General features: G+C 47.3%; 10 protein-coding genes across 10 annotated transcripts; 9 read left to right on the forward strand and 1 right to left on the reverse strand.

Moving 5' to 3' along the window:
• Window positions 1–1,411: 1,411 nt before the first annotated feature.
• N7466_003284 (uncharacterized protein) lies at window positions 1,412–1,756 on the forward strand (the record flags this gene model as incomplete). Its single annotated transcript, XM_057162681.1, has 2 exons — window positions 1,412–1,519; window positions 1,559–1,756. 2 exons carry the CDS (start codon window positions 1,412–1,414, stop codon window positions 1,754–1,756), a joined length of 306 nt encoding a protein of 101 aa, XP_057023796.1.
• An 877-nt stretch (window positions 1,757–2,633) lies between these two features.
• N7466_003285 (WD40-repeat-containing domain protein) lies at window positions 2,634–6,728 on the forward strand (the record flags this gene model as incomplete). Its single annotated transcript, XM_057162682.1, has 5 exons — window positions 2,634–3,052; window positions 3,113–4,263; window positions 4,399–4,685; window positions 4,748–6,581; window positions 6,652–6,728. The coding sequence occupies 5 exons, from the start codon at window positions 2,634–2,636 to the stop codon at window positions 6,726–6,728; spliced, it is 3,768 nt and encodes a 1,255-aa protein (XP_057023797.1).
• Window positions 6,729–6,987: 259 nt separating this feature from the next.
• On the reverse strand, window positions 6,988–8,837 carry N7466_003286 (uncharacterized protein; the record flags this gene model as incomplete). The annotated part of the gene is made up of 5 exons (XM_057162683.1): window positions 6,988–7,015; window positions 7,066–7,160; window positions 7,216–8,590; window positions 8,646–8,669; window positions 8,722–8,837. The coding sequence occupies 5 exons, from the start codon at window positions 8,835–8,837 to the stop codon at window positions 6,988–6,990; spliced, it is 1,638 nt and encodes a 545-aa protein (XP_057023798.1).
• Window positions 8,838–10,007: 1,170 nt separating this feature from the next.
• N7466_003287 (FAD-dependent oxidoreductase) lies at window positions 10,008–11,318 on the forward strand (the record flags this gene model as incomplete). The annotated part of the gene is made up of 2 exons (XM_057162684.1): window positions 10,008–10,946; window positions 11,001–11,318. 2 exons carry the CDS (start codon window positions 10,008–10,010, stop codon window positions 11,316–11,318), a joined length of 1,257 nt encoding a protein of 418 aa, XP_057023799.1.
• A 539-nt stretch (window positions 11,319–11,857) lies between these two features.
• Window positions 11,858–12,482, forward strand: N7466_003288 (uncharacterized protein; the record flags this gene model as incomplete). The annotated part of the gene is made up of 3 exons (XM_057162685.1): window positions 11,858–11,955; window positions 12,024–12,349; window positions 12,439–12,482. 3 exons carry the CDS (start codon window positions 11,858–11,860, stop codon window positions 12,480–12,482), a joined length of 468 nt encoding a protein of 155 aa, XP_057023800.1.
• Window positions 12,483–13,028: 546 nt separating this feature from the next.
• N7466_003289 (uncharacterized protein) lies at window positions 13,029–13,967 on the forward strand (the record flags this gene model as incomplete). The annotated part of the gene is made up of 1 exon (XM_057162686.1): window positions 13,029–13,967. The coding sequence occupies one exon, from the start codon at window positions 13,029–13,031 to the stop codon at window positions 13,965–13,967; it is 939 nt and encodes a 312-aa protein (XP_057023801.1).
• A 2,086-nt stretch (window positions 13,968–16,053) lies between these two features.
• N7466_003290 (uncharacterized protein) lies at window positions 16,054–16,245 on the forward strand (the record flags this gene model as incomplete). The annotated part of the gene is made up of 1 exon (XM_057162687.1): window positions 16,054–16,245. One exon carries the CDS (start codon window positions 16,054–16,056, stop codon window positions 16,243–16,245), a length of 192 nt encoding a protein of 63 aa, XP_057023802.1.
• A 613-nt stretch (window positions 16,246–16,858) lies between these two features.
• Window positions 16,859–17,694, forward strand: N7466_003291 (undecaprenyl diphosphate synthase family protein; the record flags this gene model as incomplete). Its single annotated transcript, XM_057162688.1, has 2 exons — window positions 16,859–17,047; window positions 17,107–17,694. 2 exons carry the CDS (start codon window positions 16,859–16,861, stop codon window positions 17,692–17,694), a joined length of 777 nt encoding a protein of 258 aa, XP_057023803.1.
• Window positions 17,695–20,189: 2,495 nt separating this feature from the next.
• Window positions 20,190–21,508, forward strand: N7466_003292 (uncharacterized protein; the record flags this gene model as incomplete). Its single annotated transcript, XM_057162689.1, has 2 exons — window positions 20,190–20,825; window positions 20,909–21,508. 2 exons carry the CDS (start codon window positions 20,190–20,192, stop codon window positions 21,506–21,508), a joined length of 1,236 nt encoding a protein of 411 aa, XP_057023804.1.
• Window positions 21,509–25,078: 3,570 nt separating this feature from the next.
• Window positions 25,079–25,501, forward strand: N7466_003293 (uncharacterized protein; the record flags this gene model as incomplete). Its single annotated transcript, XM_057162690.1, has 1 exon — window positions 25,079–25,501. The coding sequence occupies one exon, from the start codon at window positions 25,079–25,081 to the stop codon at window positions 25,499–25,501; it is 423 nt and encodes a 140-aa protein (XP_057023805.1).
• Window positions 25,502–25,954: the final 453 nt, after the last annotated feature.

Raw genomic sequence — 25,954 nt, forward strand, 5'->3', positions numbered from 1 at the left:
TCACTAATGATTCATCTCGCAGTTACCATAGAATCAAACACAAACCTTTGAGAGAAACAAATAAAAAGCAACAAGCCTTATGAAAACAGGGCCAACGAGAGAAGACCTCGATGAGAGAAGCAGGAGGAATTCACCCGCTGGAAGAAGCTACTTTCCGCTGGGGATTCCGCCCGCACAACATGCAGCACTGGGTGCGGAGGTTTTCCAGCTACTAAATCGCCACAGGGTGTTCTTCTTGTGGTCCAGAAAGCCTAGTGGTTTGGTGACCGCAGGCGCCGCATACAATCGCTGATCCCAGCGAGAATTTTGGAAAATATCATGAATAATAGTTATTTAATCTCCCCCCTATTGAGGATGAATTTTGACTTTGTGGCTGGAGTCTATCTCAACGTCTCACCCTCTTCCCATTATGTATATAGTAAATACATATAGAATGAAGAGGTATTTTATGTTCTTATCTCAGATTGGTTTCTGGCGCCATAGCCGCCTCCTAATCAGTGTGTGCGTTTTTCATACGGTTCATGTGACCGGACAAGGAGATTTAGAGGAAATAGTTCACTGAAAGAGATCACTGATGCAAGAAAAAAAAAAGCGAGAAGAAAATAGACAACAAGCAGAGAGAGAAAATGGAAATTGCATGGGGATATAGCTGCACAGGCCGCCAGGTGCTCAAGCGGCCTTTCATCGACTAAATAGGTTCTGAAACCGTGTTGTCATGAAACTTCTAGGATTTCAATACAACATGTATGTCACACTTGATCGACAGCGACTTTTCATTCGATGCCCATTTGTGCCATGTCAAATATGGTCTCCAAAGGGAATCACCAGCACTCAAATAAAGGAAACTAATCGATTTGCTGTGGGGACTGTTCGTAGGGTCACGTGACCATGGATTATTCCACATATTCTTCTCACTTGGCCTGCTTTCCCTTCCTTGCTCTTATAGCCAATCATACGCCTTTGATCGCGTCCGCTTGTTCATATCTCCTTTTTTCATAGGTTATGAGCCCTTCCTCTCTCGTTCTGAATAAGCTTACCGTTTGTTCCGATCCCCTTGGTATCCTCCAATACCATCGCTGTAGATTCGACGCACTTTGTCAAACTCGACGCGTTTTGGAGTGTTCATCATAACAACTCGGAACACCTTTTTTTAAGCGGTTCTTCATACCTGCTTGTTTCCGCTGATTCTGTTAACTTCAAAAGCTTTAAATCAGTTCGATTCATCCTGTTCAACACCCTTCTATGCAGCTCATTCGCTAGGCTTTCTCAAGTCCCGCTGCCGCATCTCCATACGTCAGCCAATCACAACTCGGATATCCACATCAATCCACCTCCCGCAACCTTATTCGGGTTACTCAGCGTTCACATAGCACGCTCAAACACCTACTTACTGGCCCAATACATCTCCAACATGTCGTGGCTGTATCAGACCAACAATGCTGTTAAGTCTCGTGAGGTTACACCAAAGCTGGAGAGAACAAAGAACTGGCGCGAGTGGATCGAGGAATTGCGAACTATTGTCGAACCTCTCGGCAATCATCTTCTCGAGATCATGTAGGGAGAGATTACGGAACCAACTAACGGTCTTTATCTTGTTCCACCCTCCGAAGAAGACGCCCGTAACATCATTGCGGATCGAGACTCAATCAAAGTCGTCGATCCGGCGACAGAGCTGGTTACAGTCACTACACTGGTGTTACACGAATCCATCTCCGAAGCAGCATTTGCCAGCTACTTCGAACATCGCTTTGAATGACCAAATGCTCGTCTCAAGCAACGGAAGATTAACATTGCTGGTGCATTCAACCATCCACATGGAGGAATATCTTCCTCTCGTCGATGACTGAATCACTGATGCAGAGGATTCGGACACAGAATCAGGAAAAGGAAAAGCCTATGCAAAGTCTCCAGTCTAAGCATCCAATAGTTTTCCAGGATTGATTTACCATTAAACATGGTATCAGCAAAGAGTTTCACCATTGAAACGACGGTCTCAATGGACTCTTTTGCGTTCCATTCAGAGCACTTGTACGCCGAGTGGGCCCGGTGGTAGTGATTACTGAAAGCAAGGATATGATTCTCGAGCATCTTTGGTGCGCAGATCGCGGCGTGCTGATCGACTGCAGGAACTAAAGACTCACTCAAATGGACATAGGCTAGGAACGGAATGGAGGAATTTGAACTTTCCCTTGTATTCATCAGCAGGCTTCGTCTCTCTCTTTCTTTATTATTTCCTCAAGAGAATTAATTATCATTCCTCTGCTGGTGTCCTTCTCTGACTTAGACTGTTTTGGCCGGCTAGCGGTTTAGCCGCTCTGTCTGTGCTCTCATGGGTAAGATAGAATCAAATACAGGACTTCGCCTTGGTAACAAGTCCTCGCTTTATTATCTGACGTGTAATCTGCATATTTTAGTTGTTGAACGTGGGCTTAGTCATATTTGGCGCCTAGTTAAATGCACTCTGCATCCTGGGCATAGCCCCACGACTAGCGCGGCGGTACAAATCTTACCCCTTTTTTTTCGCGACGAAGCCCAACTCCATAACCTCGATCTGGAATTCCTATTTTCAAGTCGACTCGCCAGCATATATACCCACGTGAAACGCAACTTTGCTTTGGTGACTCCTCGTCCAAATGGATGCGATATCCTCCGCATCGAGCGTTATTGCAGTCATCCAACTCACGGGAAGCATCGCGAAATTTTGTGGGGGCTACATCCAAGAAGTGAAAGATGCACGAAACGAGATCTTCGCACTTCAACAGGCGATTACAGGCCTAGAAGGAACACTACAAGACCTGCAAAAGTTGCTCCAAAGCAACAATGGAACGGTTCTATCTACCTCCTCGCAAGTAGTCAGCAATATGACTGAGTGCCAGGCCGACCTTCGAGCTTTGGAAGTGAAGCTTGATCCAGGAAAGGGAAAGAAGCTAATGAGGAAAGTGGGATTACGGGCCTTAAAGTGGCCACTGAAGCGCGCAGAAGTGGAAGGCATCGTTCAAAAACTTGAGAGATACAAATCTTCGTTCCTCCTGTCCTTGCAGGTAGATCAGACGTGAGTTTCCCAGCAGGCTCGTTGTCATAATCATATGCCCTAGGCTAAAAGATTAACCAGTTCTCTGATGGTCGATAAGTTTCAAGATCTTGATATTGGGAAGATAGAATATGTGATGGAGGCAGGGTTTGAATCATATTCCGATCGAGATGAATTCCAGTGTCTCCAAGGCACTAGGACCGTGCTTCTCCAACAGATCATGGATTGGGCCATATCACCAACTGAAAAAAGCATTTTCTGGTTGAGGGGAATGGCCGGCACCGGCAAATCCACAATATCTCGAACTGTGGCAAGTTCACTCAAAGACAAAAATTGTCTAGGTGCCAGCTTCTTCTTCAAGAGGGGTGGCGGTGACAGAGGGAACGCGAAGAAGTTTTTCCCGACACTGGCAAGGCAACTCATGCTCATAATTCCTAGCCTAAGATCTGCTGTTCACAATGAACTCAAGGATGACCCCGACATTGCTTCGAAATCGCTCAGGGAGCAGTTCGAGAAATTACTCCTATGGCCGCTGCTCAATATTGACCAGGTCGGTCAACAACCCGTTCGAACTGTGGTTATGGTTGTCGATGCCTTAGATGAGTGTGACCATTATCAAGATGTGAGAAATATTATCCAGTTTCTACCCCGTTTACAGAAGGTGGATTCGATTCGCCTCCGAGTTTTCTTGACCAGCAGACCTGAGCTCCCGATTAGCCTTGGGTTCTCAGAGATTACAGAGGATAAATACCGGGACCTAGCTCTCCATGAGATACCCGAAGAAGTGACCGAGCACGATATCCATTTGTTTCTACAGGACCGATTTGCGAAAATTAGACAGGACAGAGATATTTTTCAGGGCTGGCCAGGCGATGAAGCCATCCAACAATTGGTGACGATGTCCGTTCCACTGTTTATTTCAGCCGCCACCGTGTGCCGTTATATCGAAAATTCAAAATGGGAACCCAAATTTCGCCTAACCGAACTTCTCAATGACCAAGCAAAATATGTATCCCGAATGGAAAAAACATATATGCCAATTATGACGCGATTGCTGGACGATCAAGAAAGTGATGAGTCAGAGCAACAGCAAATTCTGCACGAGTTTCACGAAATAATCGGAACTATTATTCTTCTTGCTACTCCATTCTCCGTTAACACACTATCCGAATTTCTCGGCATTAAGCGGGATCTTATTAGCAACCGCTTAAATTCATTTCAGTCTGTACTAAGTGTGCCGCCTAACCGAGATTCTCCAGTGAGGACTCTCCATTTGTCATTTCGAGATTTTTTGGTCAAATCTAGCAGTCAATTTGGGGTTCATGAACCAAAAAGGCACAAAGAAATTGCTAAATCATGTCTTCAAGTCATGGAAAGGCATCTGCAGAAAGATATCTGCAGATTGGAACGTCCCTCCATACTCAGAGAGAACATCGATTATCAACTTCTCGAGCAATATCTACCACCTGAGCTTCAGTACTCTTGTCGCTACTGGATATACCATCTCGATCAAAGCCAGGCTGTATCCTCTAAGACAGAGGATGTGCTGTCATTTCTCAAAGGCTATTTTCTGTATTGGGTGGAGGTGATGAGTCTGCTGGATCTTTTATCTGAGGTTGTGGGTATGCTTAATTTGCTCCAATCGCTCATACCTGTAAGTCAACTGATATGCTATTGATATATCTCTTTGAGGCTTGAACTAATACACTTATATAGCACGATGATAAATCTGGAATATCCGAATTCCTATACGATGGAAAGCGTTTTGTTCTTAAGAATCGGCAGATCGCCGAGGAGGCGCCTCTTCAACTTTATTGTGCAGGACTCATATTTGCCCCCGAAACATCGATAATCCGCAGAGAATTCAAATCAGACTTCCCTACTTGGATTTGCCAGTTTCCAGAAGTTGACGAAGGATGGAGTGCTGAAATACAAACTCTCGAGGGTCACTCAAACAGGGTTAACTCGGTGGCCTTCTCGCCGGACGGCCAGCTACTAGCGTCTGGATCTCATGATTCGACAGTGAAGCTCTGGGACACGGCCACAGGTGGCTTACAGCAGACCCTCAATGGATCCTCACGAGTCAACTCAGTAGCATTCTCGCCTAATGGGAAGATACTTGCTTCCGGATATAGTCATCGTGACATACGGCTCTGGAGTATGCCGACTGGGGACCTACAGCAGAGTTTTAGAGGTTCTTCAGATGTTACATCCGTGGCCTTCTTCCCCAACAACCAGATACTAGCAACCGGCTCTTTCGATAAAATAGTACGGCTCTGGGATATAGCCACAGGTAGCATACAGCAGACTTATAATGGCCATTCAGGTATAGTTAGCTCTGTGGCCATCTCACCTGATGGCCGACTGCTAGCTTCCGGATCTGAAGATGCAGAAGTGAGGCTCTGGGATATAGCCACAGGGCATCTAGAGCATGTTCTTGAGAGCTACTCAGCAGTTTTTTCAGTGGCTTTCTCTCCTGACAGTCGGCTATTAGCATCTGGTACTGATGGGCAGATAATTCTACTCTGGGATATAGCTACTGGCAGTCTTCAACAGACCTTTGAGGAACACACAGACAGAGTTACCTCAGTAGCCTTCTCACCCGATGGCCAACTCCTAGCATCCAGCTCCGGTGACGGTACTATAAACATCTGGAATATGGCCACATCCAAGCTAGAGCAGGCTTTCGGGGGCCACCACGGCTTAACAGACTCAGTAATATTCTCACCCGACAGCAAGCTAGTAGCATTCTGCTCAGCTGATCAGACTGTACGGCTCTGGGATATAGCAGTCGGCAAGATAGTACAGCAGTTTGATAAGGACTGGTCAACCTTCGCTTCCTCTATAGCGTTTTCACCTACTGGTCAGCTACTGGCGTTGGGCTCTGGAGATTCTACTATACAACTTTGGGATACAGCAACAGGCGGGCTACAACAGATCCTTAAAGGGCACTCAAGCCCAGCTTGGTCAGTGGTCTTTTCACCTAATGGGCAATTATTAGCATCCAGCTCTCAAGATGATACCATACAGCTTTGGAACATCGCAACAGGCAACATCCACCACATTCTTGAAGGTCACCTAGGCACAGTTTGGTCTATGGCTTTCACGCCTGACAGCCTATTACTAGCTTCCGGCTCTGGTGATTCAACCGTGCGGCTCTGGGATACCACGACGGGTAGCCTCCAACAGACTATGAAAGGCCACTCAGACGTCGTTCGCGTCGTGGGCTTCTCCCCTGACGGTCGACTTTTGGCCTCCGGCTCTGATGATTCAACCGTGCGACTCTGGAACACCGTAACCGGCAGCCTCCAACAGACTATGAAAGGCCACTCAGGCATCGTTCGCATCATGGACATCTCCCCTAACGGCAGACTTTTGGCTTCCGGCTGTGATGGCCTGTCCGTGCGGCTCTGGGATACCGCGACGGGTGACCTGCAAGATACCTTATGCACAGAGTCATTTGTCAATCGACTGAAATTCTCTCGAGCCGGTTCAAGTTTAATCGTCAATGGAGAGACCTTCGAAATTCCGTCGAGGTTTCATGGTCACCGTGAGTGCGCTTTGATCTATGAAGAGCCAGAAATCTTCTATGAGAGATCTGAACATTGGGTATATGTTAGAGGAGATCGAATGTTATGGCTTCCTCCTAATTGTCGATCTGGATCTGTTGCAGTTCATGGGGACTTGGTTGCTCTAGCGGAACCATCCGGGCGGCTTAGTTTTATTCGATTTTGTCCCTAGTCAGCGGGCATCAGTAATTTGCAGTCTAATCATATGGCTCCTTACTGGCAAGTGAACATCTACTTAGGTATGAAGTGAAATAGTTTTATGAAGTGGCATTATTTGTCTAACTAGTAGGTGCCAGGCATTTGGAACACGCGAAGGGCCAAAAAATCAAGTCCTGGAGAAGAAAGAGACCGTGACAGTTCCGGCGTCAGAATTCGGTTATGATTAAATTATTCCTCGACCAAGTTATTACGATCACTGATAGATGGTTAGTGATAATCATGGCGACAGATAAGAGAAATACTAACGGAAGCTTGTGGTTGGGCATGAACCAAACCAAAATGATCGCCGGCACAGAGGCTGCCAGCGCAGTATAAGTCATATATCTCAGCACATCGGAGAACTGCGATACATATTAGCATTCTTCAAATACTCGGGTAGGGGTGTTGCAAACTCACAGCCAAGTTGACAGCGATACGCTCCGGGGATCCCCAAGCCGGCGCCACGCCAACAATGGAATTAGAGAGTGCTTTGACGAGTGCAGGTGTCGCCTCTGTACCGAGCCGGTTCTTCAATGCCTCTCCAATGGTATTCGTGTAAATGCCGCCCGCAATACAAGCCCCAATACTAGAGCCCAGGAACGAAAAGCAAACAACCAGCGCCGTCATCTGCGGCATTTGCCTATGGGACACGGATATCTGTGCAGGAACCAGCAAATTGGTCTGCATAATACCCGATCCAATACCTTGTACTATCTGCACGATGAAAAGTTCATCAACAGAATTCGATGCGCCTCGCAGCCGGATCATGACACCGTACCCGATCAGCCGCACAACCGCACCAACTACTATCAGCCACTTGTAGCGCCGTGTCCACATCATACATGCTCCAGCCAAAATGCCCGAAAGACACTGCATGACGCCGTTGGTCGCGTTGTAGAATGTAGCATCGCGGACAGAGAATCCCCGCGCAACTATCGCCCATGTGTACAGGTACGTGTGGGTGCATGCGAAGCCAATAGAGTCGGTCGCGATGAGGAACAAGCACAAGCTGATAGTTGGATTCTTGAAGTAAGACGGTGGCATGAACGGGTAGCGCGATACGAGAGTCTCGTAGAATGGAAAGGCTACCAGCATAGCAGCCCCGACAGCAATCAATGCATCGAGATACGGCGTCTTCCATCTGCTTGTCGTTGTCGCTGCGAGGGTAAGCGGGACTAGGATCAGTGCAAAGCCGCCGCTGAAAAGAATGACTCCGCCCAAGTCAATCTGCGAGCAGAAATCATAGACTGTCATTCGTTGGCGAAGCACGAGACCCATTTTCTTGGCGCGCATCTGGTAGTATAAAAGCGTGGTGATTATGAAGCTCGCGCCGAAGGGCATAAGAATAGCAAACATGCCGATTCCCCAGCGCCAGCCGATCCCGGCTACGACGCTTTCGACGATGTAGGCGGATATCCATGGTGTCAGGAGGAAGGGCGTGAAAGAAATACCAATTGCAAAACCGCGCCAGCGGGCGTTGCTGATGTCTGAGATAACAATGTCGTTCATTATATTTGTTCCGGACTGTCCCATGACATAGAGAATGTAGCCCGCGGCATACGTGTTGAGGGATTTGGCCGAAGCCATGATGATATAGGATAATATGTATAAGCTGATGGTCATCATGTACGTTTCGCCACGGCCCATTACATTGGAGAGCTTCGCGATCGGCGGCTTGATGACAGCGAAGAGCACTGCGCCGGCGGTGCTGAGTGTCGCCAGCTTCGACAGGGCGCCGAATGAAGATGTGGAGTAGTTGTTGTAGATATAGACGGTGGAGTTATCGAGTTCACTGGAGCGAGACGTTAGCTGATTTCCAAAATACCCGAGATTCCATGGTCACTTACTAGATCACCATGATCATCGCCAAGCTTCGAATAAATGTTAGTGTGGTCCGATATAGTTTCCAGATATGAAGCTTACCCAATGATGACAAGCCATCTGCCTTGCTTGCCCCAGACCGCAGTGGCTGCTTCGATCCTGGAGACACCAATCTCCCGCTCGACAACCTCCCCCACAGCACCCTTTTCCATCTCCATGTCGGGGGAGTGCGTTTCACCTGACTCTGCAGGTTCCGGCTGAAGATTCGTTTCAATGGTCTGGGTAATTTTCTCCACAATGAGAGCGTAGGCTATGTCGAGATAGTCCGAGAGAAGAAAGCCGCAGTAAAAATCGCCGATAGAATAGTGTGAGGACTGGTTCGGGTATATGTTGAGGCGTGTGATCCAACCCCCGTTCGGCCCCTGGACCCTCTATCGCCGGGGTAAAGCTTTTAGTTGACGCGAGCTAGCATCCTCTTGGACAAAGATGCGAGGCGTTATCGTGAAGTTCTTGGTTGAGCGATATGTGGACGCTTCCTTCCCCGCAACGGCCTATCAAACCCGGTTAAATGTACAAAGTATGATGTGTCCGGACCTCATAAGTGGCTGGCAATAAAATTATCGATGTGACATGTCTTGCTGTGGGGCGAGTGGCTCCGGCGAGGGGGTGGCTTGTGAATCATACCTTGATCCCGGTCTGTGCTTTCCTTTTTGATTCGAGGAATTGAATTCGATTGTCCCAAGATGGAAAGTCGCATTATCATTTAAATTTCGCCCAAACATGTTATCTTGCCATCCAATCAAAATCGTGTTGATGTTTAGTACATTGTACTAGTGTACTGTGTAACTCAACTTTTAGCCCAATGGGATCATGCATTTCGTCAGCCATCGGCACGTGATGTCGGCACCAAATATTGGGTTTTGAGCTGCAGATAACTTTTTTCTTCATGAGCGAACTCGAAATTTTGATAGATCGCAACCAACCTTCATCAGGAAAATGGGACATCATCAACGATAGACAGTGCGGCGACAGTACGATCCACGGATGCGCGGCTTGCGGGAGCGCTAAGAATGTGGGGATTCGGGGAGCGCCGCATGCGGAGATTGGTTATCAGCGCCTAGCTATAGCCCCTTCAGCCTTTGCCCTCAGACTCAAATCCGCAACACGCAGTGTCAGGATAAGTGAATCATACTAACTTCTGAGTGCAGCGCGTGTTGTGTAGCTAGTCTTAGTAGTCTGGGGAAGTGAGAGCTTCTTTCTCCTTTCCTCCTTCCTTTTCTCCCCATCCCTTCCAAAGGCTGCCATTGAGAAGAAATACTCAACCAGAGAGCTGGGATTCTTCCTCCCTTCTTTTCCCCAGGTCTACACTGTAGATCTACCACACAGTCATGACCAAAGATAAACTTCCAGTCTTGGTAGTGGGAGCTGGTCCTGTCGGATGCTTTACCGCATATCGCCTGGGAAAGGCAGGAATCCCAGTACGGATTTTCGAGAAGGAGTCCACCATCCCTTCTAACCCAAGGGCCGTTGGGTACTACGGTGCAACACAAGTGGTATTCCAGGAGTCGGGACTTTACGACCTCATCCGAGCTGAAGGATTCATGACCGCGGGACTATGTTGGCGCACGCTCCCGATCGATGACGGCAAGGGGGGCAAAAGGCTAGGCGATGTAATTGCCGCTCAACCTCTCTGCGACCCCAAGGATCCTGTCAAAGGCTGCCCGTCGGGCCTCCTTAACCTCCGCCAGTCGCAACTGACAAACTTGCTCCTGCAAGAAGCACTCAAAACTGGATATGTGACGATCCAGTTTAACAGTGAACTATCCAGTATCCAACAGGAAGATGGCAAGGTCACAATCGACTTCGAGGACAAAGATCTCCCATCTGCAGCTGGCTGTTATCTGGTTGGGGCTGATGGCGGCAGATCAAAAACTCGGCAGTTAGTCGGGATGCCGTGTCTCGGACATACATGGCCCGAGAGACTCATATCCACAGACGTCGTTCTTGGCAATTATGTGGATCCAGTCTTTCACACCTGTTTCATCATCGGTACCAAGAACTACACCATCATGACTCCCCTCACAGAGCCGGTTCTCGGCGAAAAGAGCTTGTGGAGGTGTGCCATACCCCCGGAAGACGAGCGATCAGATGAAGAATTGCTCCATGACGATGTAATTCAAGGATTCTATGACGAAGTGGTCTCCGGTCCACGACCTCTCTCAACCGAGATATCTGCAAAGGCCATATACCGTATTCATCAACGCCTCGTTCCATCCATGCGTAAGGGTCGCTGTGTCTTGGCGGGAGACGCAGCACATATGAACAACGTGAGTAAGCTTCCAGATATCCACTCAATATCCGATTCTAATTTTTTCACGCAGCCATATGGTGCTATGGGGTTGAACACAGGTCTTCTAGATGGCGATGCTCTGGCAGAGGCTCTGATCATGGTGTTGAACGAAGGTCGTTCCGACGATATTCTCACAAGTTACTCTGATGCTCGCCGGGAGGTATTCCAATATTTTGTTGATCCTGTAACAACGGCCAACAAGCTGAGACTTCACCTACCGAGCGAGACCGCTGCGGAGGATGACAGCTATTTGAGATCCCTGCAGAGCCCCACGTTAGAAGATCTAGAAAAAGGGGCCAGGCCGTATTTTGAGACGTGGAGGACTAATATGAGGAGTGGATTGTTCTAACCTTCCTTAAAGAGTCTGTGTCATGGTTCCTCGCATGTTTAGCCTTTATTAGCGTTCCCTCACCTTGTTTTTCTCTCTCTTACTTCTTCTCAATCCAACCCTCATCTGTGATCACCTCCTGCTGGTAGATCCTCTGTGACTTTGTTTGCAAAATGGAAGATTCTTCAATATCATTCCTTACGCTCAACTACTACCTTCGCTATCAGCCAAGATCTGCTTTGAAAATATGTTGGCATACATGTCTCAAAAACGACCCCATTGAAGTGACGAAAAGTGATCCGACCTGACTGAGATAATCTGGAGTACGCTTTATCTCCACCCGCTTGCTCTAAAACTGCTGGCACCTGCCGGTGTGTGATTTGGCTGCGAACTTTTTGGTTGCCTCACCCACGGAGGCCACGCCCACCTTTCACTGGCAGATTACCATTTGCAACTACTCTGATACGGCGTCCTGGCGTTTTCAAGTCCTTTACTCTCGCGTCAATCTCGACTTTCAACAAACCAGCCCTCGGGGCAGTATGCATGACGCTAACCAAAACATGACGGCCTCCACCGCCCCGTTACCAGCAGTTGAGGAGGTCTTCCCCGATCAATACAAGGATATCGACATCTTAGATGTCACGCATTTTGTCGTCCAGTAAGTACAGTTGTAGCTGATTTTTTGTCAGCTTGTTAATGAACTCATTCAAGACTCTCTCACGAGAGAATGAACGACATCATACAGCATTCTCTGGGCATTCCTTATGACCCGAGCAGATCTCTGCCATACTGGCATTATATCTGCAGGCTTGTGTCACAGACACTCTTTCAGAATGACAGCCAACTTGAATGGCTGAACACGCTTTACATCTGGGGAATCGAACATATCACCCTCACCAATCCCGAGCATAACGTCCCAGAGGAGAAGAAGGAAAGCCAGAATGTAACGCTTCGGGCAATAGAGATTGGTTTCTCAAGGACTCAACCCGGTGAGAAGTTGAAGTTATGCTGGCATCCGGCTCGAAAGCTCACTACCGAGCATGTTTACTCCTGTGAGTCAATGATCTTCACGTGCTTTCGCATACATCCAACGACTGTCGTGTCGTCTTGTTTTCTTTCGGCTGACCATGTTCTCATATAGGGTTGCAGTGGCAAAGACGCCAGGATCGTGAAAATCCTGCCTAGCAAGTAAACCCTCTCCGTTATTTCTTTTGCCTCTTCTCGGCTGATAATCTGTGCTTGCTATTCCCCGGATGGAAAGATCATCGATCAATTTCAATGGACATTTCGCCTTCTCTTTGTTTCTATTATTTGCATTGTGCGATCAAAGAAATAGTCAAGTTAGCCGTAGAGAGGTAGCTTCATTAGTCATCGGTCTGCAGCCAGGAAAGCGGCCTAGTAAGGTTTTATGGGCTTTAATGGGCTCCCATGGGCTTTAATCGGCTCCCGTGGGCTTTAATGGGCTTGACCCACTCCTACAGATCTATCCGTAACCTTATTGGTTAACTACCCCCACTTTCGCCCACGCTATTCCCAACAGCGCTAGTCCCCCTTTTCGTTGCGTTTTCTTTCCTTTTCTCTTGTCGTTTGTTTTTTGTTGCTTTGCCTTCAAGCACCAGTCAGTGAGGCAAACAATAAAGCACTGCGATAAACAGAGATAGAAGAGGGAGAACGCTGCATCTCATCCTGCAAATCTTCCCCATCTCTTGACAACAAACCTCTGAAGCCGAGATGGTTACCCAACCTATCGGCCTCAAACATCAGATTCATCATGAGGAGGAATTTAAATTGGCCCTTTTGAGGGGTCCGAAGCTGACAGGCCCTGAAACTTTCATCATATGGAACAAGAACCTGGTCGAGCATTGCAAGCTAGGGCGCGTCTGGGGTCTGGTTTCTGGCCAAGACCAACTTCCGGTGCCCCGGAACCCTCTTGACGCTGTGCTTCGAGAGTCCCATTTCCGTGGTTGGGAAACGCTTGATTCCAATATCTGCAGGTATATTTCCATGACCCTGGATCGCCAAATCAGTATCCGTGCGACGGATAATTGCGCGAGGATGTACAAAGAACTCTGTGACACTTATCAGCCTAAGCCCAAATATCATTTCAAACCTGGGGTTCCATATTGCCCGGAAAAAGACAGCTTAACGATACTTCAAATCACTAAGACGCTGTGCAAATTGAGATTAACGGACTTCGACTCGGTCGAGGATTATGCCCGTGAATTTGTCCAACTTCAAAAGCGATTGAACGCCATCCGCTCCACCTGTCGTGTCCCGCAATGGATGTTGAACACCTTCTTTATCAATGGTTTAGGTGACGGCTACCAAAGTCTAAAAATCTATTTTGAGACTCAAGAGAGATTCACCAATCCCGATGTCAACATGCACTGGCCTGAAATGGTCTCTTCAACCATGAATCGCGAATACTCACTTAAGAAAGAGGAAGAGAGGCGGTCGCAAAATGTGGCCGCTGGAGCTTCGCCTTATATGAACGAAGATGGGTATCTTTGTGGCGGGTGCAATGACGGCGAAATGCCAGTCTCGGACAAACAGTCGACAGATTCCTGCAAATTCAAAAGAATAGTCGCTGAGGATCCCCTTCCTATCATGGAAAAGAGAGCAAGAGATGAATCTTGTAACGAGGAACCACCGGCCAAACGCATGCGATGATTCCAAAACCTCAAAGTCTCAATTTGATATTTGAGAATATACTCGACACTCCAGGCCCCCAATCCATCGGAATCATTGCTTCACAGAGAGGCGATTGAGCCGCTGAAGACACCAGGAGCGAGCAGCTTCACCACGCATATACCCGGTTTCAACTTTACCGGTCGCATGGTATTGGTGATATTGATCAGCGATAAGAAGAGCATCTGCATTGGCGTCGTTTAGGTTCCGGGTTGGCTATCGAATCCTCGCATCCATGCCCTCAGAAACATCGGAAAAGTCGATTTTGTGGTTTATAAGGAATTTGGCGCGTCGCAGGGGGCCAAACTCTTCCAATGAGCCGTATAAACTTGCTATAGGCAGCAGGGACGACCTCGAAGATCCATCATGCATACGAAGCTTCTCAAGATGGAATGGATGTGATTCCCCCAGAACGCGCTTCGAGAGAGCAAAGCGTTCAAGGTGAAGTCAAAGATCAGGCTCTGCCGCAGGTCACGATCGAAGCAACAACACACGAACGCCTCGATCTCCTCGACTCTCGGCCTCTGTCTTGGCGCCCGGCGGAGGCAGCCATTCTCCGCGGAACTTGGTTCCGGTTTTCTTTGAGAAGGGAAGGCTTTGATGTGTGCAATCTTGGGTCGATATCGATGCATGAGTAGCGCGAGAAAGATGCTCCTGGTTATCAATTGCGAAACTTCTTCTCTGCCCAGAGCAATAAAATACCCCATGTATATACTTGATGTCTCGAAAACCCATCAGATTTCGCAGTTTGCGTTAGATATGACCATACTTCCAAGGTTCAATCAAGATTGACAAGAGCGCAAGGCGGGGATATGAACAATATCGAGCCGCGCAAACCTAATGCTTTTCCCGCAAAACAATAAAATCCCTTCGTAAGAGTAAACCAGAAGCAATCCGACGGAGTAGATATCGATGGAAGATCAAAAACAAAAAGAAAACCAAAATGGACAAAGTTGTCTTGTCTTGTCTTATCTTATTATTACTAAGGAGGAAAAAAAAAAAAAAGCAAAGAAGAACCGAACGCGGGGGTCGAACCCGCAACCTTAAGATTAAGAGTCTTACGCTCTACCGATTGAGCTAGCCCGGCTTATGAGAACAGACCACAAACTTGGTTATATAAGCTAGAACCTAATCAGCACTCAAAAGAATCCCTATCAGATAAAGTAGCCGCGCCACAAACGAAAGATGATTTTTTGCCAAGCCCTCAGCAATGAATACTCTTTTTTTTTGCTTCGAAACTTCAATGATTGTTCGAATACATGTATGCTCAATGAGAGGTTCAAATCTTTCAAGCTGGAGGTGCGATACATATTGATCCTCTGGAGAGACCCATCTATATGTCAACAGACATCTAGTCTGTAGATATATATCACTGAAGTCAACTGTGCATTGAACATTTGAATATAATATCGCCACCAGTGCAATGAAATATCGATGTTATTCAAGGGCTTGACCAGTAGGTAGTATGTACACAAATTCGACGTTTTTGGCAGTTAAAACATTTGAATGTATCACCAAACATTTGAAGCTGGAGATTGCTAGTATTTCCAAGGTTATGCTATGCACATATGACTTTTGGACATTGAGTTCTTAGTATGGGAGGTACAGATGGGAGATCGCACGTGCGTCCACTCACTCCTTCCAATTTCAGACATCTGGATATTACAAGGACTGGTGATCGCGTCTAGCTCTCAAGGGTTGCCCTTGAATTTATACGCGAACATTCCAATGCTGCCTTCAATCTCGGGCGGCGGCGTATCTGTCCAGCCTCCAGGGCTCGATATGAAGAAACCTTGGAACCGAGTGGCATCAGACCGCAAATTCGGGTGTTTTGATTTATCCCTACCAATGCTCATTTTTAACCTCGATGATACAACAAGATTTCCATCAATATCCAGAGCTGTCTGCCAAATCAGAGCCCGAGTGGCTCCAAGTTTCCCCGTTTTGGATCTGTGGCTGTTCTGAAATCTTGACTCTTTGCTAGTATTTACTGCGACATTATCACTGGACTTTTGTACTCTTCCCGCAGCCGAGCTCCTACTGATGAGATCTGCTCTTCAAGGCAACAATGAGCAGCGTCAAACCCCAGGCCTCCACGCTACCGCGTCATTACCCTTCCCGCCCTCTCGAAAACCGCGAAAACGAAGAATTGCTGCGCAGCAACTGCAGCGCCGATACCAAGACGGAGCCAAACACGCACATTTTCGCATCGGGGGAACCATGTCTCCCTCCGCCGGAGATAATCCGCGCGCAGACATAAACCGAGCTATTCATGGACTCAAAAACGTGCTACAAGTTACAAATACGGCCATACCGGGGAACAATTTACGAATTGGCTGGTGACAGCCACAGGGAAGGCTAATCATTGGTCGACTGGACAGGAATTATCCCACACTTCCCTTATCGTGCTCTGTACCTCGTCACACACATAGCTTTCTACGAAGAACCAAGGTAGTTCGAGATAGAATAATCCTTTCGATCTATCGACCACAAGACACATCGCAATCCTAAAATTGCCTTATATCAGCCCACTTGCGCATGGCTGTGACACCCTTGTGGAACTGGCAAACGCTCGAACCCGCCTTATCAAGATATGGGCGACCAAGGAGAACTCAGCTACAGGAACGATGCATGGTTGATGCAAGAATCATGCAGTACCAGCTTGAGTGGGTGTTGCAATTTGGTCGCTGTTAAGAGTAGGTCCTCGCACATTGCACCTTATCGCTGTGACGTGTGTCTAAGGACTTGGATTGATCCGAGGGCCCGGGTTCAACCACCGCAAACCCAGTGCACTTATGACTAGAAATGATCGCTCGGTGACAAATTACTTTCAAAGGTCTCAAATTGAGTCCGTCAATCATCGAGTCGGAACCATGTTTTCAAGATATAAACGAAAAGTGCTCGAATCGAGTTTCGTAGAGGAAACTCTTATCAACAGCCTCCAAGTGGGTGCAATACCCGCACACATCGCATTCATCATGGATGGAAATCGACGATACGCAAAAGCCCACGGGATGCCGGTTGCGCAGGGGCATTTTTTCGGAGGAGTAGCATTGAAAAGGGTGAGTTCTCTCTTTCTCAACCATAAAAAATTCAAACTACTGACTGCTACCATTATCAGACAATCCACCTTGCCTTCTCATCCGGCGTGAAGTGCATCACCGTATACGCCTTCAGCCTAGAGAATTTTCACCGACCAAAGGAGCAAGTCGATGATCTTATGGCACTAATAAAGTGGCAGTTAAGCCAGATTATTCAATCAGCGGAAGCAAGGGAAAAAGAATCACCTTCATTCGCAGTCAAAGTACTTGGTCGATTGGACCTCCTGAGTGCCGATTTGAGGGAAACTATACAAACGGTGGAAGAGATGACCCGCCACTCGGAGCGAACTGTCAATCTATGCATCGCATACACGTCACATGAAGAGATGAGCAGGGCAGTGAGAGGAACGGTGGAAGAATGCTATCGCGGGAGACTTACTTGCTCGAGTGTTACGGCGGAAACATTATCGGCGCGAATGTATACGGGCGCTGATCCCCCAATCGATATTCTTGTTCGAACATCGGGGGTTTATCGGTTGAGTGATTTTATGCTTTGGCAATGCCATCAAGATACTGATATACAGATTGTTGATGGTTTGTGGCCTGATTTTGGAGTTTGGGATTTGTTTTTGGTTATATTACGTTGGCAGAGAAAGCGAACGGCATAGACGGGGAGAATGCAGCTGAGTTGTGATCTGCTTTTCCTTTGCCTATGGCTTTTGGGCACGGAATCATGTTACTATCATGTTGCTTTCATGTTATGTTGCATTTCCATATCATATCACACCCCTGAATATTTCGCTTCTCGCCGAAAACGAGGCCCAAGATGATATCTCAACCCACGGTCGCTTGACTCTAATCTTGAGCAATACAAGAAGGCATCAAGGAAGACGAATCCCCACTGATCGCATTCCCTGATTTATAAAGTTTTGTCTCACATCAGATCCTCTGAACTTTAGGTATCAAGACTTGGACATTTCACCTCAAAAATGCTCGTCTTCAGCATCGCACCTGGGCTCATATAGGCGCAATAATTCATCACCACGGCTCTTATCGCAAGAAGATATGCCGGTGGCAAACACCTCACGGACCAGCCGCGCAAGATCCCCATATATACACCACGCATTTGGACGCGTCGATTGAGTTGCTACTAGCAGCGCTAGCAACTCGACTGATTTTTGGATCAATTCAGATAGGCCCCCATCGCAGCTTTAAGTTCTGAAGTGCTGATAAGAGAATCCCCAAAAGGCTAAACAAAATCCCAAATCGGGAGTTCGTGCAACCTTGGAACGTGTTCAGCGGGATGTGGGGACAATAGAAACCAGGCACCAGGAACCATGCGATCGGGGAGGAGCTTCATGAATTCTTGAGAACAGACCCACCGCCAAGCTTTTCGAATTTGCCGGAGAGATTATGTCGGAGCGCGCGATGTGGGTGAGATGAGGCTGGATGCTTGAGTCGCCAATTAGCGTTGCGTGAAAGCTTGGGATAAGGTGAAGTGGGCTGGTTCCAGTAGTGTAGATAGCCCGCTTTTGAACCATGGTTTGCAACTTTGGCCTTGATAATGGGTCTTTGGCTGGAGTATAGGGACCGTATCGAGGCCGTGAAATCGATTACCCGGATTCTTAACCATGGAATGTAGTTGCAGATCTTTATGAAGTAGGAATATGGGTGAGATTTGTTTCAAGCGTACCACACTATCGATATGACAGATGGATGGTCAGGGGTCATTATAGCCTGTATAAGGGTTTTGCCTGAAAGTTAAATATAAAGACAGCAAATGTGATTCTATTAGCCTATAAGCTATAAAATAAGAACTGCATATAGATTGCAGTGGCTTAATAAATGTAATGCATCGTTATTTAGCCTATATTTGTCAGGTGATCAGATCATACCTTTCGGGGAAGACGTGATCTTCATATTTGTTCCCCACAAAAGAAAATTCTATCCGTTAACGCCTAAGTCCGCAAACTCGTTATTCACCTTCTCTTGCTGGTTTGCCACCACACTTTGAGACATGCAATTTGGAATATTGAAATGCTAAATCCCACGTGGTCCAGGCTTCCCAATAAGAGCTATGTTTCTCCTTGCAAACTCAATCAGCTATCGAGTACAACCTCAATTTCAAGCACGCAGAAACCGTCATAAATCGCGATCGACAATGCCAAGGCGAGGACGATAACCAACATCGATCGCAAGAATGAAAAGACCTCGTCATTGAAAAAACCAAGGGAAAAAACCAAGTGTTTACGTCTTGACTCAGCTAGCGCTGCGTATCACACTTGCCTCCGGAGCGCTGAGTCGGCAAACAAGCCGGGACCCACACAAGCTAGTCTTGAAGCGGAACAGCACAATGGAGAGAATAGGAGTTATACGCCTGTAATCTCCCGTGAAATACGCAGCTCCCTTGGCAGGGCATTTCTCCGAACTCCACTCCTAACGAGTTTTGAACCATTGTGCAGATCACGCACAACGTGGCTCAAATTTCAGTTCCAGAAACTAATTGTGAACACCACGAGGCATGGTCTTGGCTGCATGGCATTTGTACAAAGTTTATTTTCCCTCGATCCCATTGTTTGGGGTCTTGATGTCTGTGCGTCCAGATACATACGGAGCACCTGGGCCTTTGAATTTTTCTGGTGCCTAGCGTACCAGCCTTTGTTTCTGCATGGACATGATCTGCTGGGACTTTCATTGCCGGGGATCATACGGGGGCCCGTACGGAGTATACGCCCGGCGAACTCATACTCGCCGAATTTGAATTTTCTTGCCAAAACACTTGATTGTCAAGCTTTTCACGACGCTAGTGGCTGACCTAGTGGGCGCCCTAGTGGCTGAAGAACCCACAGCAGAGGGGCCGTGGAGAAAGACAAGAAATAAAAGCGGGCAGAAGTTTGAGAATCCAGTTCGATAGGGCAGGAAACCCCGTCAGCCTTCCCGCGTCCGTCCCAGTCTCGAATGTTCTTGTTACCCTGAATGCAAGATGGAAGTGGGGCTGTGGGTTGATAACCAGTCTTCAGGGGTTGGTTCTGATTCAGTGTGTGACTACTCCGTTTCCGTGGAGGGGTTTTCATAAAAGATCCTTGGCTGCCATTCCGGGATTTCTGCTACCCTAAGGTCTCTTCCCGGGTCGGTCGCTTAAACCACACACATACAGCCCACCATGTCGAAGGTCATGATGAGTTTGCTGGTGCAGTGGGCGCTGGATGACGATAATTCCCACGACAGCCACGGTCTCAAGGCCCGTGAGTACGACTCGGCCAAATCTGTGGCAGCCAACTCTGCCAACTCGGCGGCTGGATCATGGATTATTGATCCTCTTCCCGCTCTTCAGCGACGTGGTTTAATTGCTATCGGGGCTTTGGCCCTTATTTCGCTCATTTCGACGTTTTCCTTGATTTGCTTTTTCACCTACCGCTTTATTTTCTGGAAGAAGTATTACAAGCGCTACATTGGATACAATCAATATGTGGTGTTGATGTACAACTTGGCTATTGCAGACTTTATTCAGGGACTTGGGTTTATTGTCAGTTTACGATGGATCGACAAGAACTCAATCCATGCAGAGGATCCGGGATGCTTCTTACAAGGCATCTGGCTGCAAATCGGCGACCCTATGAGTGGAATGTTCGTTTTGGCCATCGCATTGCATACTTTCATGCATGTTAGCTTGGGTCGTCAAATCAGTCACCGTATCTTCGCAACAATCGTTATCAGTTTGTGGGTTTTCGGTGTTATCCTGGTCATCATTCCCATCGCAATCTATGGTCGACACGTCTGGATGCCTTCCGTTGCATGGGTAAGTTCTTCACAGCTCAACTGAATTTGAAAACCATTAAAATCACAATCCGTGACCGATTACTGACTATTCCGCCCGAACAGTGTTGGATGACAACTCAGCACCCAGTCCTCCGCCTCTTCACTCACTACATCTGGATCTTCGCAGCACAGTTCCTGAACCTCGTCTTATACGCCATCATGTTCGTCCAACTCCGTCGAAGAATGGCCCAATCCAAGATCCTGGGAGCAAGTTACACCGAAAGTCTCCGTCGCCTTAACCGAGTCGTCTCATACATGGTCCTCTACCCAATCGTCTACATCTCCCTCACCCTGCCCCTCGCCGCCGGTCGCATGGCCTCCGTCAGCGGCAATTCACCAAGCATCACATTCTTCTGTGTCGCCGGTGCCCTGATGACGCTATCCGGCGCCTGCGACGTCGCCCAATACACACTCACCCGCAAGAGCATCGTACTGGAGTCCGAGACTCGATCGAAGGACGTCTCCCGCGACAAGACGAAGCAGGGATACGGCAACATCTACTCGCACCACGGTACCGAGGATAAGGGCCCATTTACGACCGTTTGTGCGGCGCAGGGTAGCTCGACTGACGCTATCGTTAACCCGGAAGAGGTGGAGTTGGCTACTGTTGACCATGTGTTCCAGCACACGACTATTACCGTGACTCATGAGCCTGCTTATTAGTATCCTTTGAATGCCGCCGGATCTTCCTTTCTTTTACGCAATACGTCACAGTCCCCACATACGTTCTTTTAATGATGTTTCATATTGTATATATTTCATTCTCATGATACCCTTTTTGTTTCACATATACAGTTACTTCTTGGATGTCTCTGGATTTTTCGGTGTTGTTCCGAACCCGTGTTTTGTGTCTCAGGTGCTGCAAAAAAACGCAGGTTCCCAAGTGGTCAACAGAGGGCGGGATGCATTATTCTCAAGCACTTGAGTACTCAATTCATCAATACCCTGCACAATTACTGTGACTGATCTTCCAGATGTCCAACAATACATAAAGCGTTGTTGGTTTTCTGTTCTCACTACACGTTTGAATTACCGCTCTTTACCCATATATTGATAGACCCTACCATATTAAGGCGGCACCTATAAATCGGTTCGTTTTATGTTTTGCGCTTCGTTTTGCGTTTCGCTGTCATGGTCAATTAACGCGCGTTGCCTATCTCAAGCCCTATTAAGCCTATCTAAACCATTTCATCTGCGTTTCGCTGTCACGGTTAGTGATTAACGCGCATTGCCTACCTATTTTAAGCCCTATTAAGCAAGCCTAGACCTCCGCAAGGCCCATGAAAGCCCAAGCCCAACCCTTGGGCCCACTGGTGGGCTTTGCGGAGGTCTAAGCAAGCCTATCTAAACCATTTCGTCTGCGTTTCGCTGTCATGGTTAGTAATTGACGCGCATTGCCTATTTCAAATCCCATTAAGCCTGCACATGTGTCTAAATCATTTCGTTTTGCGTTTCGTTTTCTTGGACTGCGCGTTGCCTATACATCAATCAAGGGCGACATCCCCTGATGCTGAATATGATTCTCTTGAGGGGCTGCCGTGGGGTGGCCCGATCGTCTGTCATGAAGATTACTAGTATGCACCCGATTTGGAAAACGCTTCAATCAAAACGGTTTCTACTCCCACCACGCTCTTTCCTCTTTCCCGTAAAGTCGGGGCGGCACAAGAAGGGCTTCTTCTGCAGTTTCGGTTATAATTACACTGACTGATGATGAAGCCGCTCTGGTTGCTAAAGCAATACGTGAACAACCATTACAGCACCGGATTGGGCGGCAGGATTCGACTTTGACTCCCATATCTACAGAAGTTTCATCATACATGCAGCAGGGTCGACTAAAGATTTTACGGTTTTCTAGGCAGTGGGCCAAGTTCTTAGCATGACTCGCTCACTTGAGCATGATGCTACGTATGCAAATCTGAAAGAAAAAGATCTGCTACAGGCCTTTTTGGCAGGTTCTTTGCGAAGCCAGTTCCAACGATTCTCATCTGAGGTCGAATGAGCTTGGGAAATTGGGAAGAACCGTTGTTCAAAAATCACTACGCTTTGCTTGAGAGTCTACAAAATTCTGCTTGAGGCCCAAAGGTTGGTCTTATGATTTAGGCTTTTTCGAACCAACTCATCACCTCTCCGTTATAGAAGCATCACGTGCATAAATCATTTTGTTTTGCATCTCGCTTCAATGTTTCTTAAACCGCGCGTTGCCTATATAACTTACTAGTTCATTGACCTTAACTACTGTATATTAATAATCATCACCCGATAATTTTGTTTTGCGTTTCGCTTCAATGTTTTCTAAACCGCGCGTTGGCTATATAATTTACTAATTCATTGATCTTACTGTATTAATCATCACCTCAATTACCGCGCGTTACACATAGGTTGACCTTTTGACCCTGATTAACAAATGCCACAGGCATTAACACGTGCACTCATTTTCGTTTCAAGCACTGTGTAACGTGACCCCGAGCACTACTGCTAAAAGAAAAGTCGCCAAGCTTGTTCGTTTCCTAATACCATGAATAGTACTATGGTACTGATCCTTCTTACCGCTCCTGGCCTGTGGCATCGATATAACCTAGTTCACGCCTCCGTACAACAAAAACGAGAACCCCATATTCAAATGTTCAAGAGAACCAGAAGAGCTCATTATATGTTAGAGAGTGGTATGTAGAACACACAAAATATGATCCAGTAGGCTCGACTCTCTTGAGACATCTGAAATGAGTTATGAGGTGGCCCAAAGGAAGTGCCGCCCTATGTAGGGCAGATGATCTTTGAATATAATGATGCTGACTAAGTATATGATGATTTAATCTGCTGACGTAGCCTGCGCTGGGACGGTAACATTTGCCCCCACGGAAAGACGATGGCCGTCCTCGGCGACCCACGCTAAACGTAAATGATAAGTTATACTCGTTTATTTGGACGACAGTAATATGCTTACCACTGCAGTTCGGATTTGGAGTGTGTCAGTCGTATAAGATCAAATATGAGAAAAAGTAGCGCATAGCCGAGCAATTGCAGAATGGCGCCTGGTCGAAATTTCGATCAATGCCGACTTTCCAAGCGCACCCGCAGGAAGAGAACCGATGAGAACACGGAGTTCGTTGCTCGCCTCCTCGAGGTCTTTGGTACAATCAGAGGTAACCTTCTTAAAAGGGATAGAATGATCGCGCTCTCTTGAAACGGTGGTCCGGCCGCCTGTACTCGCATCGTCTGTGCGAATAATAGAGGCCCGAACCGGCCTTTTGCTTCTTCGATACCGTCGGCCAAATCACTTCTGGAAGACTCTTTCGGACGGAGTCAACGAGCATATCGAAGATTCTCCCTTGGGTCAACTTTCGAATCCAGCAAATATCATTCCAATAAAGCACATCTTTTCACTGCCCACCGGCATCGCCTTTCTGCAGCCTACCATAGCACCGGAATCTCCTGGCATAGAGAATGGCTGTGGCGTCGTACACCAGCAAGAATGTATTCCAATGTAACCCGTGCTCGTGACTCCCTCTGTGACCTCCATTTCAATATCTGCCATTCAGAGCCCATTGTAAATCCCAACGACATTACCAACTCCGGAGCAATGCCCAGAGATACCGGTTCCAGCTATATGCACTTCCAGGCTTTGTAAGATTGTACACCGGGCGAAGCTCGCGAGAAGTATACCGGGCGGGTTTTGGAACTAGAATGACGGGATTATTAGTATGTGAGAGTCAGAGAGAGAACGTAGAAGGGCAGAAAAGAGGAGGGAAATAGTTATTGTAACAAACTGTGTGAGAGGGTTGCCGAGCACGCGCAATTTATTTGAGTAAAGTTGATTTGCTCCCTGTTTGACATGAATTTTCGCTGTTTGTACTCGTGTCAGAGTAGATAGGATCAGGAGAAGATGCGATCCGAAAGGAACAGAGCGGATCGAGAAGAGAAAGGAAGAAAGAAGAGAAAAGACAAAGTGATTGATTGATTGGTGGATTTATTGATCGACTTTGTTTATCGTCGGAAGACGAAAGTGATTGCTCTCAAGAGACTTCCTTGGGGTATGTGGACGCGCTATGCTAAGGTAATTACTAATTTGCATGAACTGCATACAAAAACCTCAAAACGACAAAGTGAGGGAACGCTAGAAGCTACGCGTGCGGGAACTGTGTCCCTCGACAACTCTCCAGCACTATGATTGTACTGGCAAATTCTACGCGAAGAGGATGATCCACGCGAGGCGTCTCAACGCCGGCCTGTTTAATGAAACTCGAAATCGTATCGTCGCTTCTATTCTTACATGTGATGGACCTTCTGGACTTGGCCGCTAAAAGGGGTGTTGCGACTAAAATTCACGACCTGACGGAACCAGCATTTGACATTCGTGCGCCGAATACAACCACTTGCGGGACAGTCATGGATATGCTGGTGTCAGATGCCCGATATGCGCTTGAGGTTATTGAATGGCCAACGCGATCAAACAAGAGAAAGAAGACAACGGGCCTTATCTGTATTCAAACGCTCTTACGCTCCGGGCCGTCGGATATGGGACATATCCAGGATGACTTGCTCGATGCCTATGACGAGCTTTGTGCTTTTATAGCCGAGCTTCCCGAAGACGACAATAAGACTCATCTAGAGAAGATCCGTCTCTCGCTTATTGCCTCCATCAAATCCCTCTGTTAAGATAACAGTTCTCCAAATTGTGCGACGCTTCTCACTAAATTACAACGGAAGTCGTCTTCATTATGTTTCTTTTGTATGGATATCGCAACGAAGTCATGTCTTATGTTTCACGATCAAATTGTTTTCTTTTGCGACGATTAATGTTTACTTTGACATCAGATCAGGTTTCTTTACGCCGCTGAGGGCAGCGGACGGTTTTCAGAGGGGGGCCCATGTTATAGTAGAGCTTAGTCATAGGTCACCTGACCTAGGTAGTGTCCTTCCTCTGGGCGGTTAGCGCCATATTTTTTAGAAGAATGAGCCATTCTACTTCATTTTACGTGTCCCACGTAGTCGACTCCATCAACTGGGTGCAGCATCCGACAAAGATAACCCATTGATTTGCACCATTATTGATAATGGAAACGGTTGAAGATCGAAATCTTGGAACTTGAATCCCTTTTTTTGTTTTCT

The sequence above is a fragment of the Penicillium verhagenii genome (assembly GCF_028828195.1).
Source record: "Penicillium verhagenii strain IBT 33310 chromosome Unknown utg000004l_segment0_segment0, whole genome shotgun sequence".
Lineage (NCBI taxonomy): Eukaryota > Fungi > Ascomycota > Eurotiomycetes > Eurotiales > Aspergillaceae > Penicillium > Penicillium verhagenii.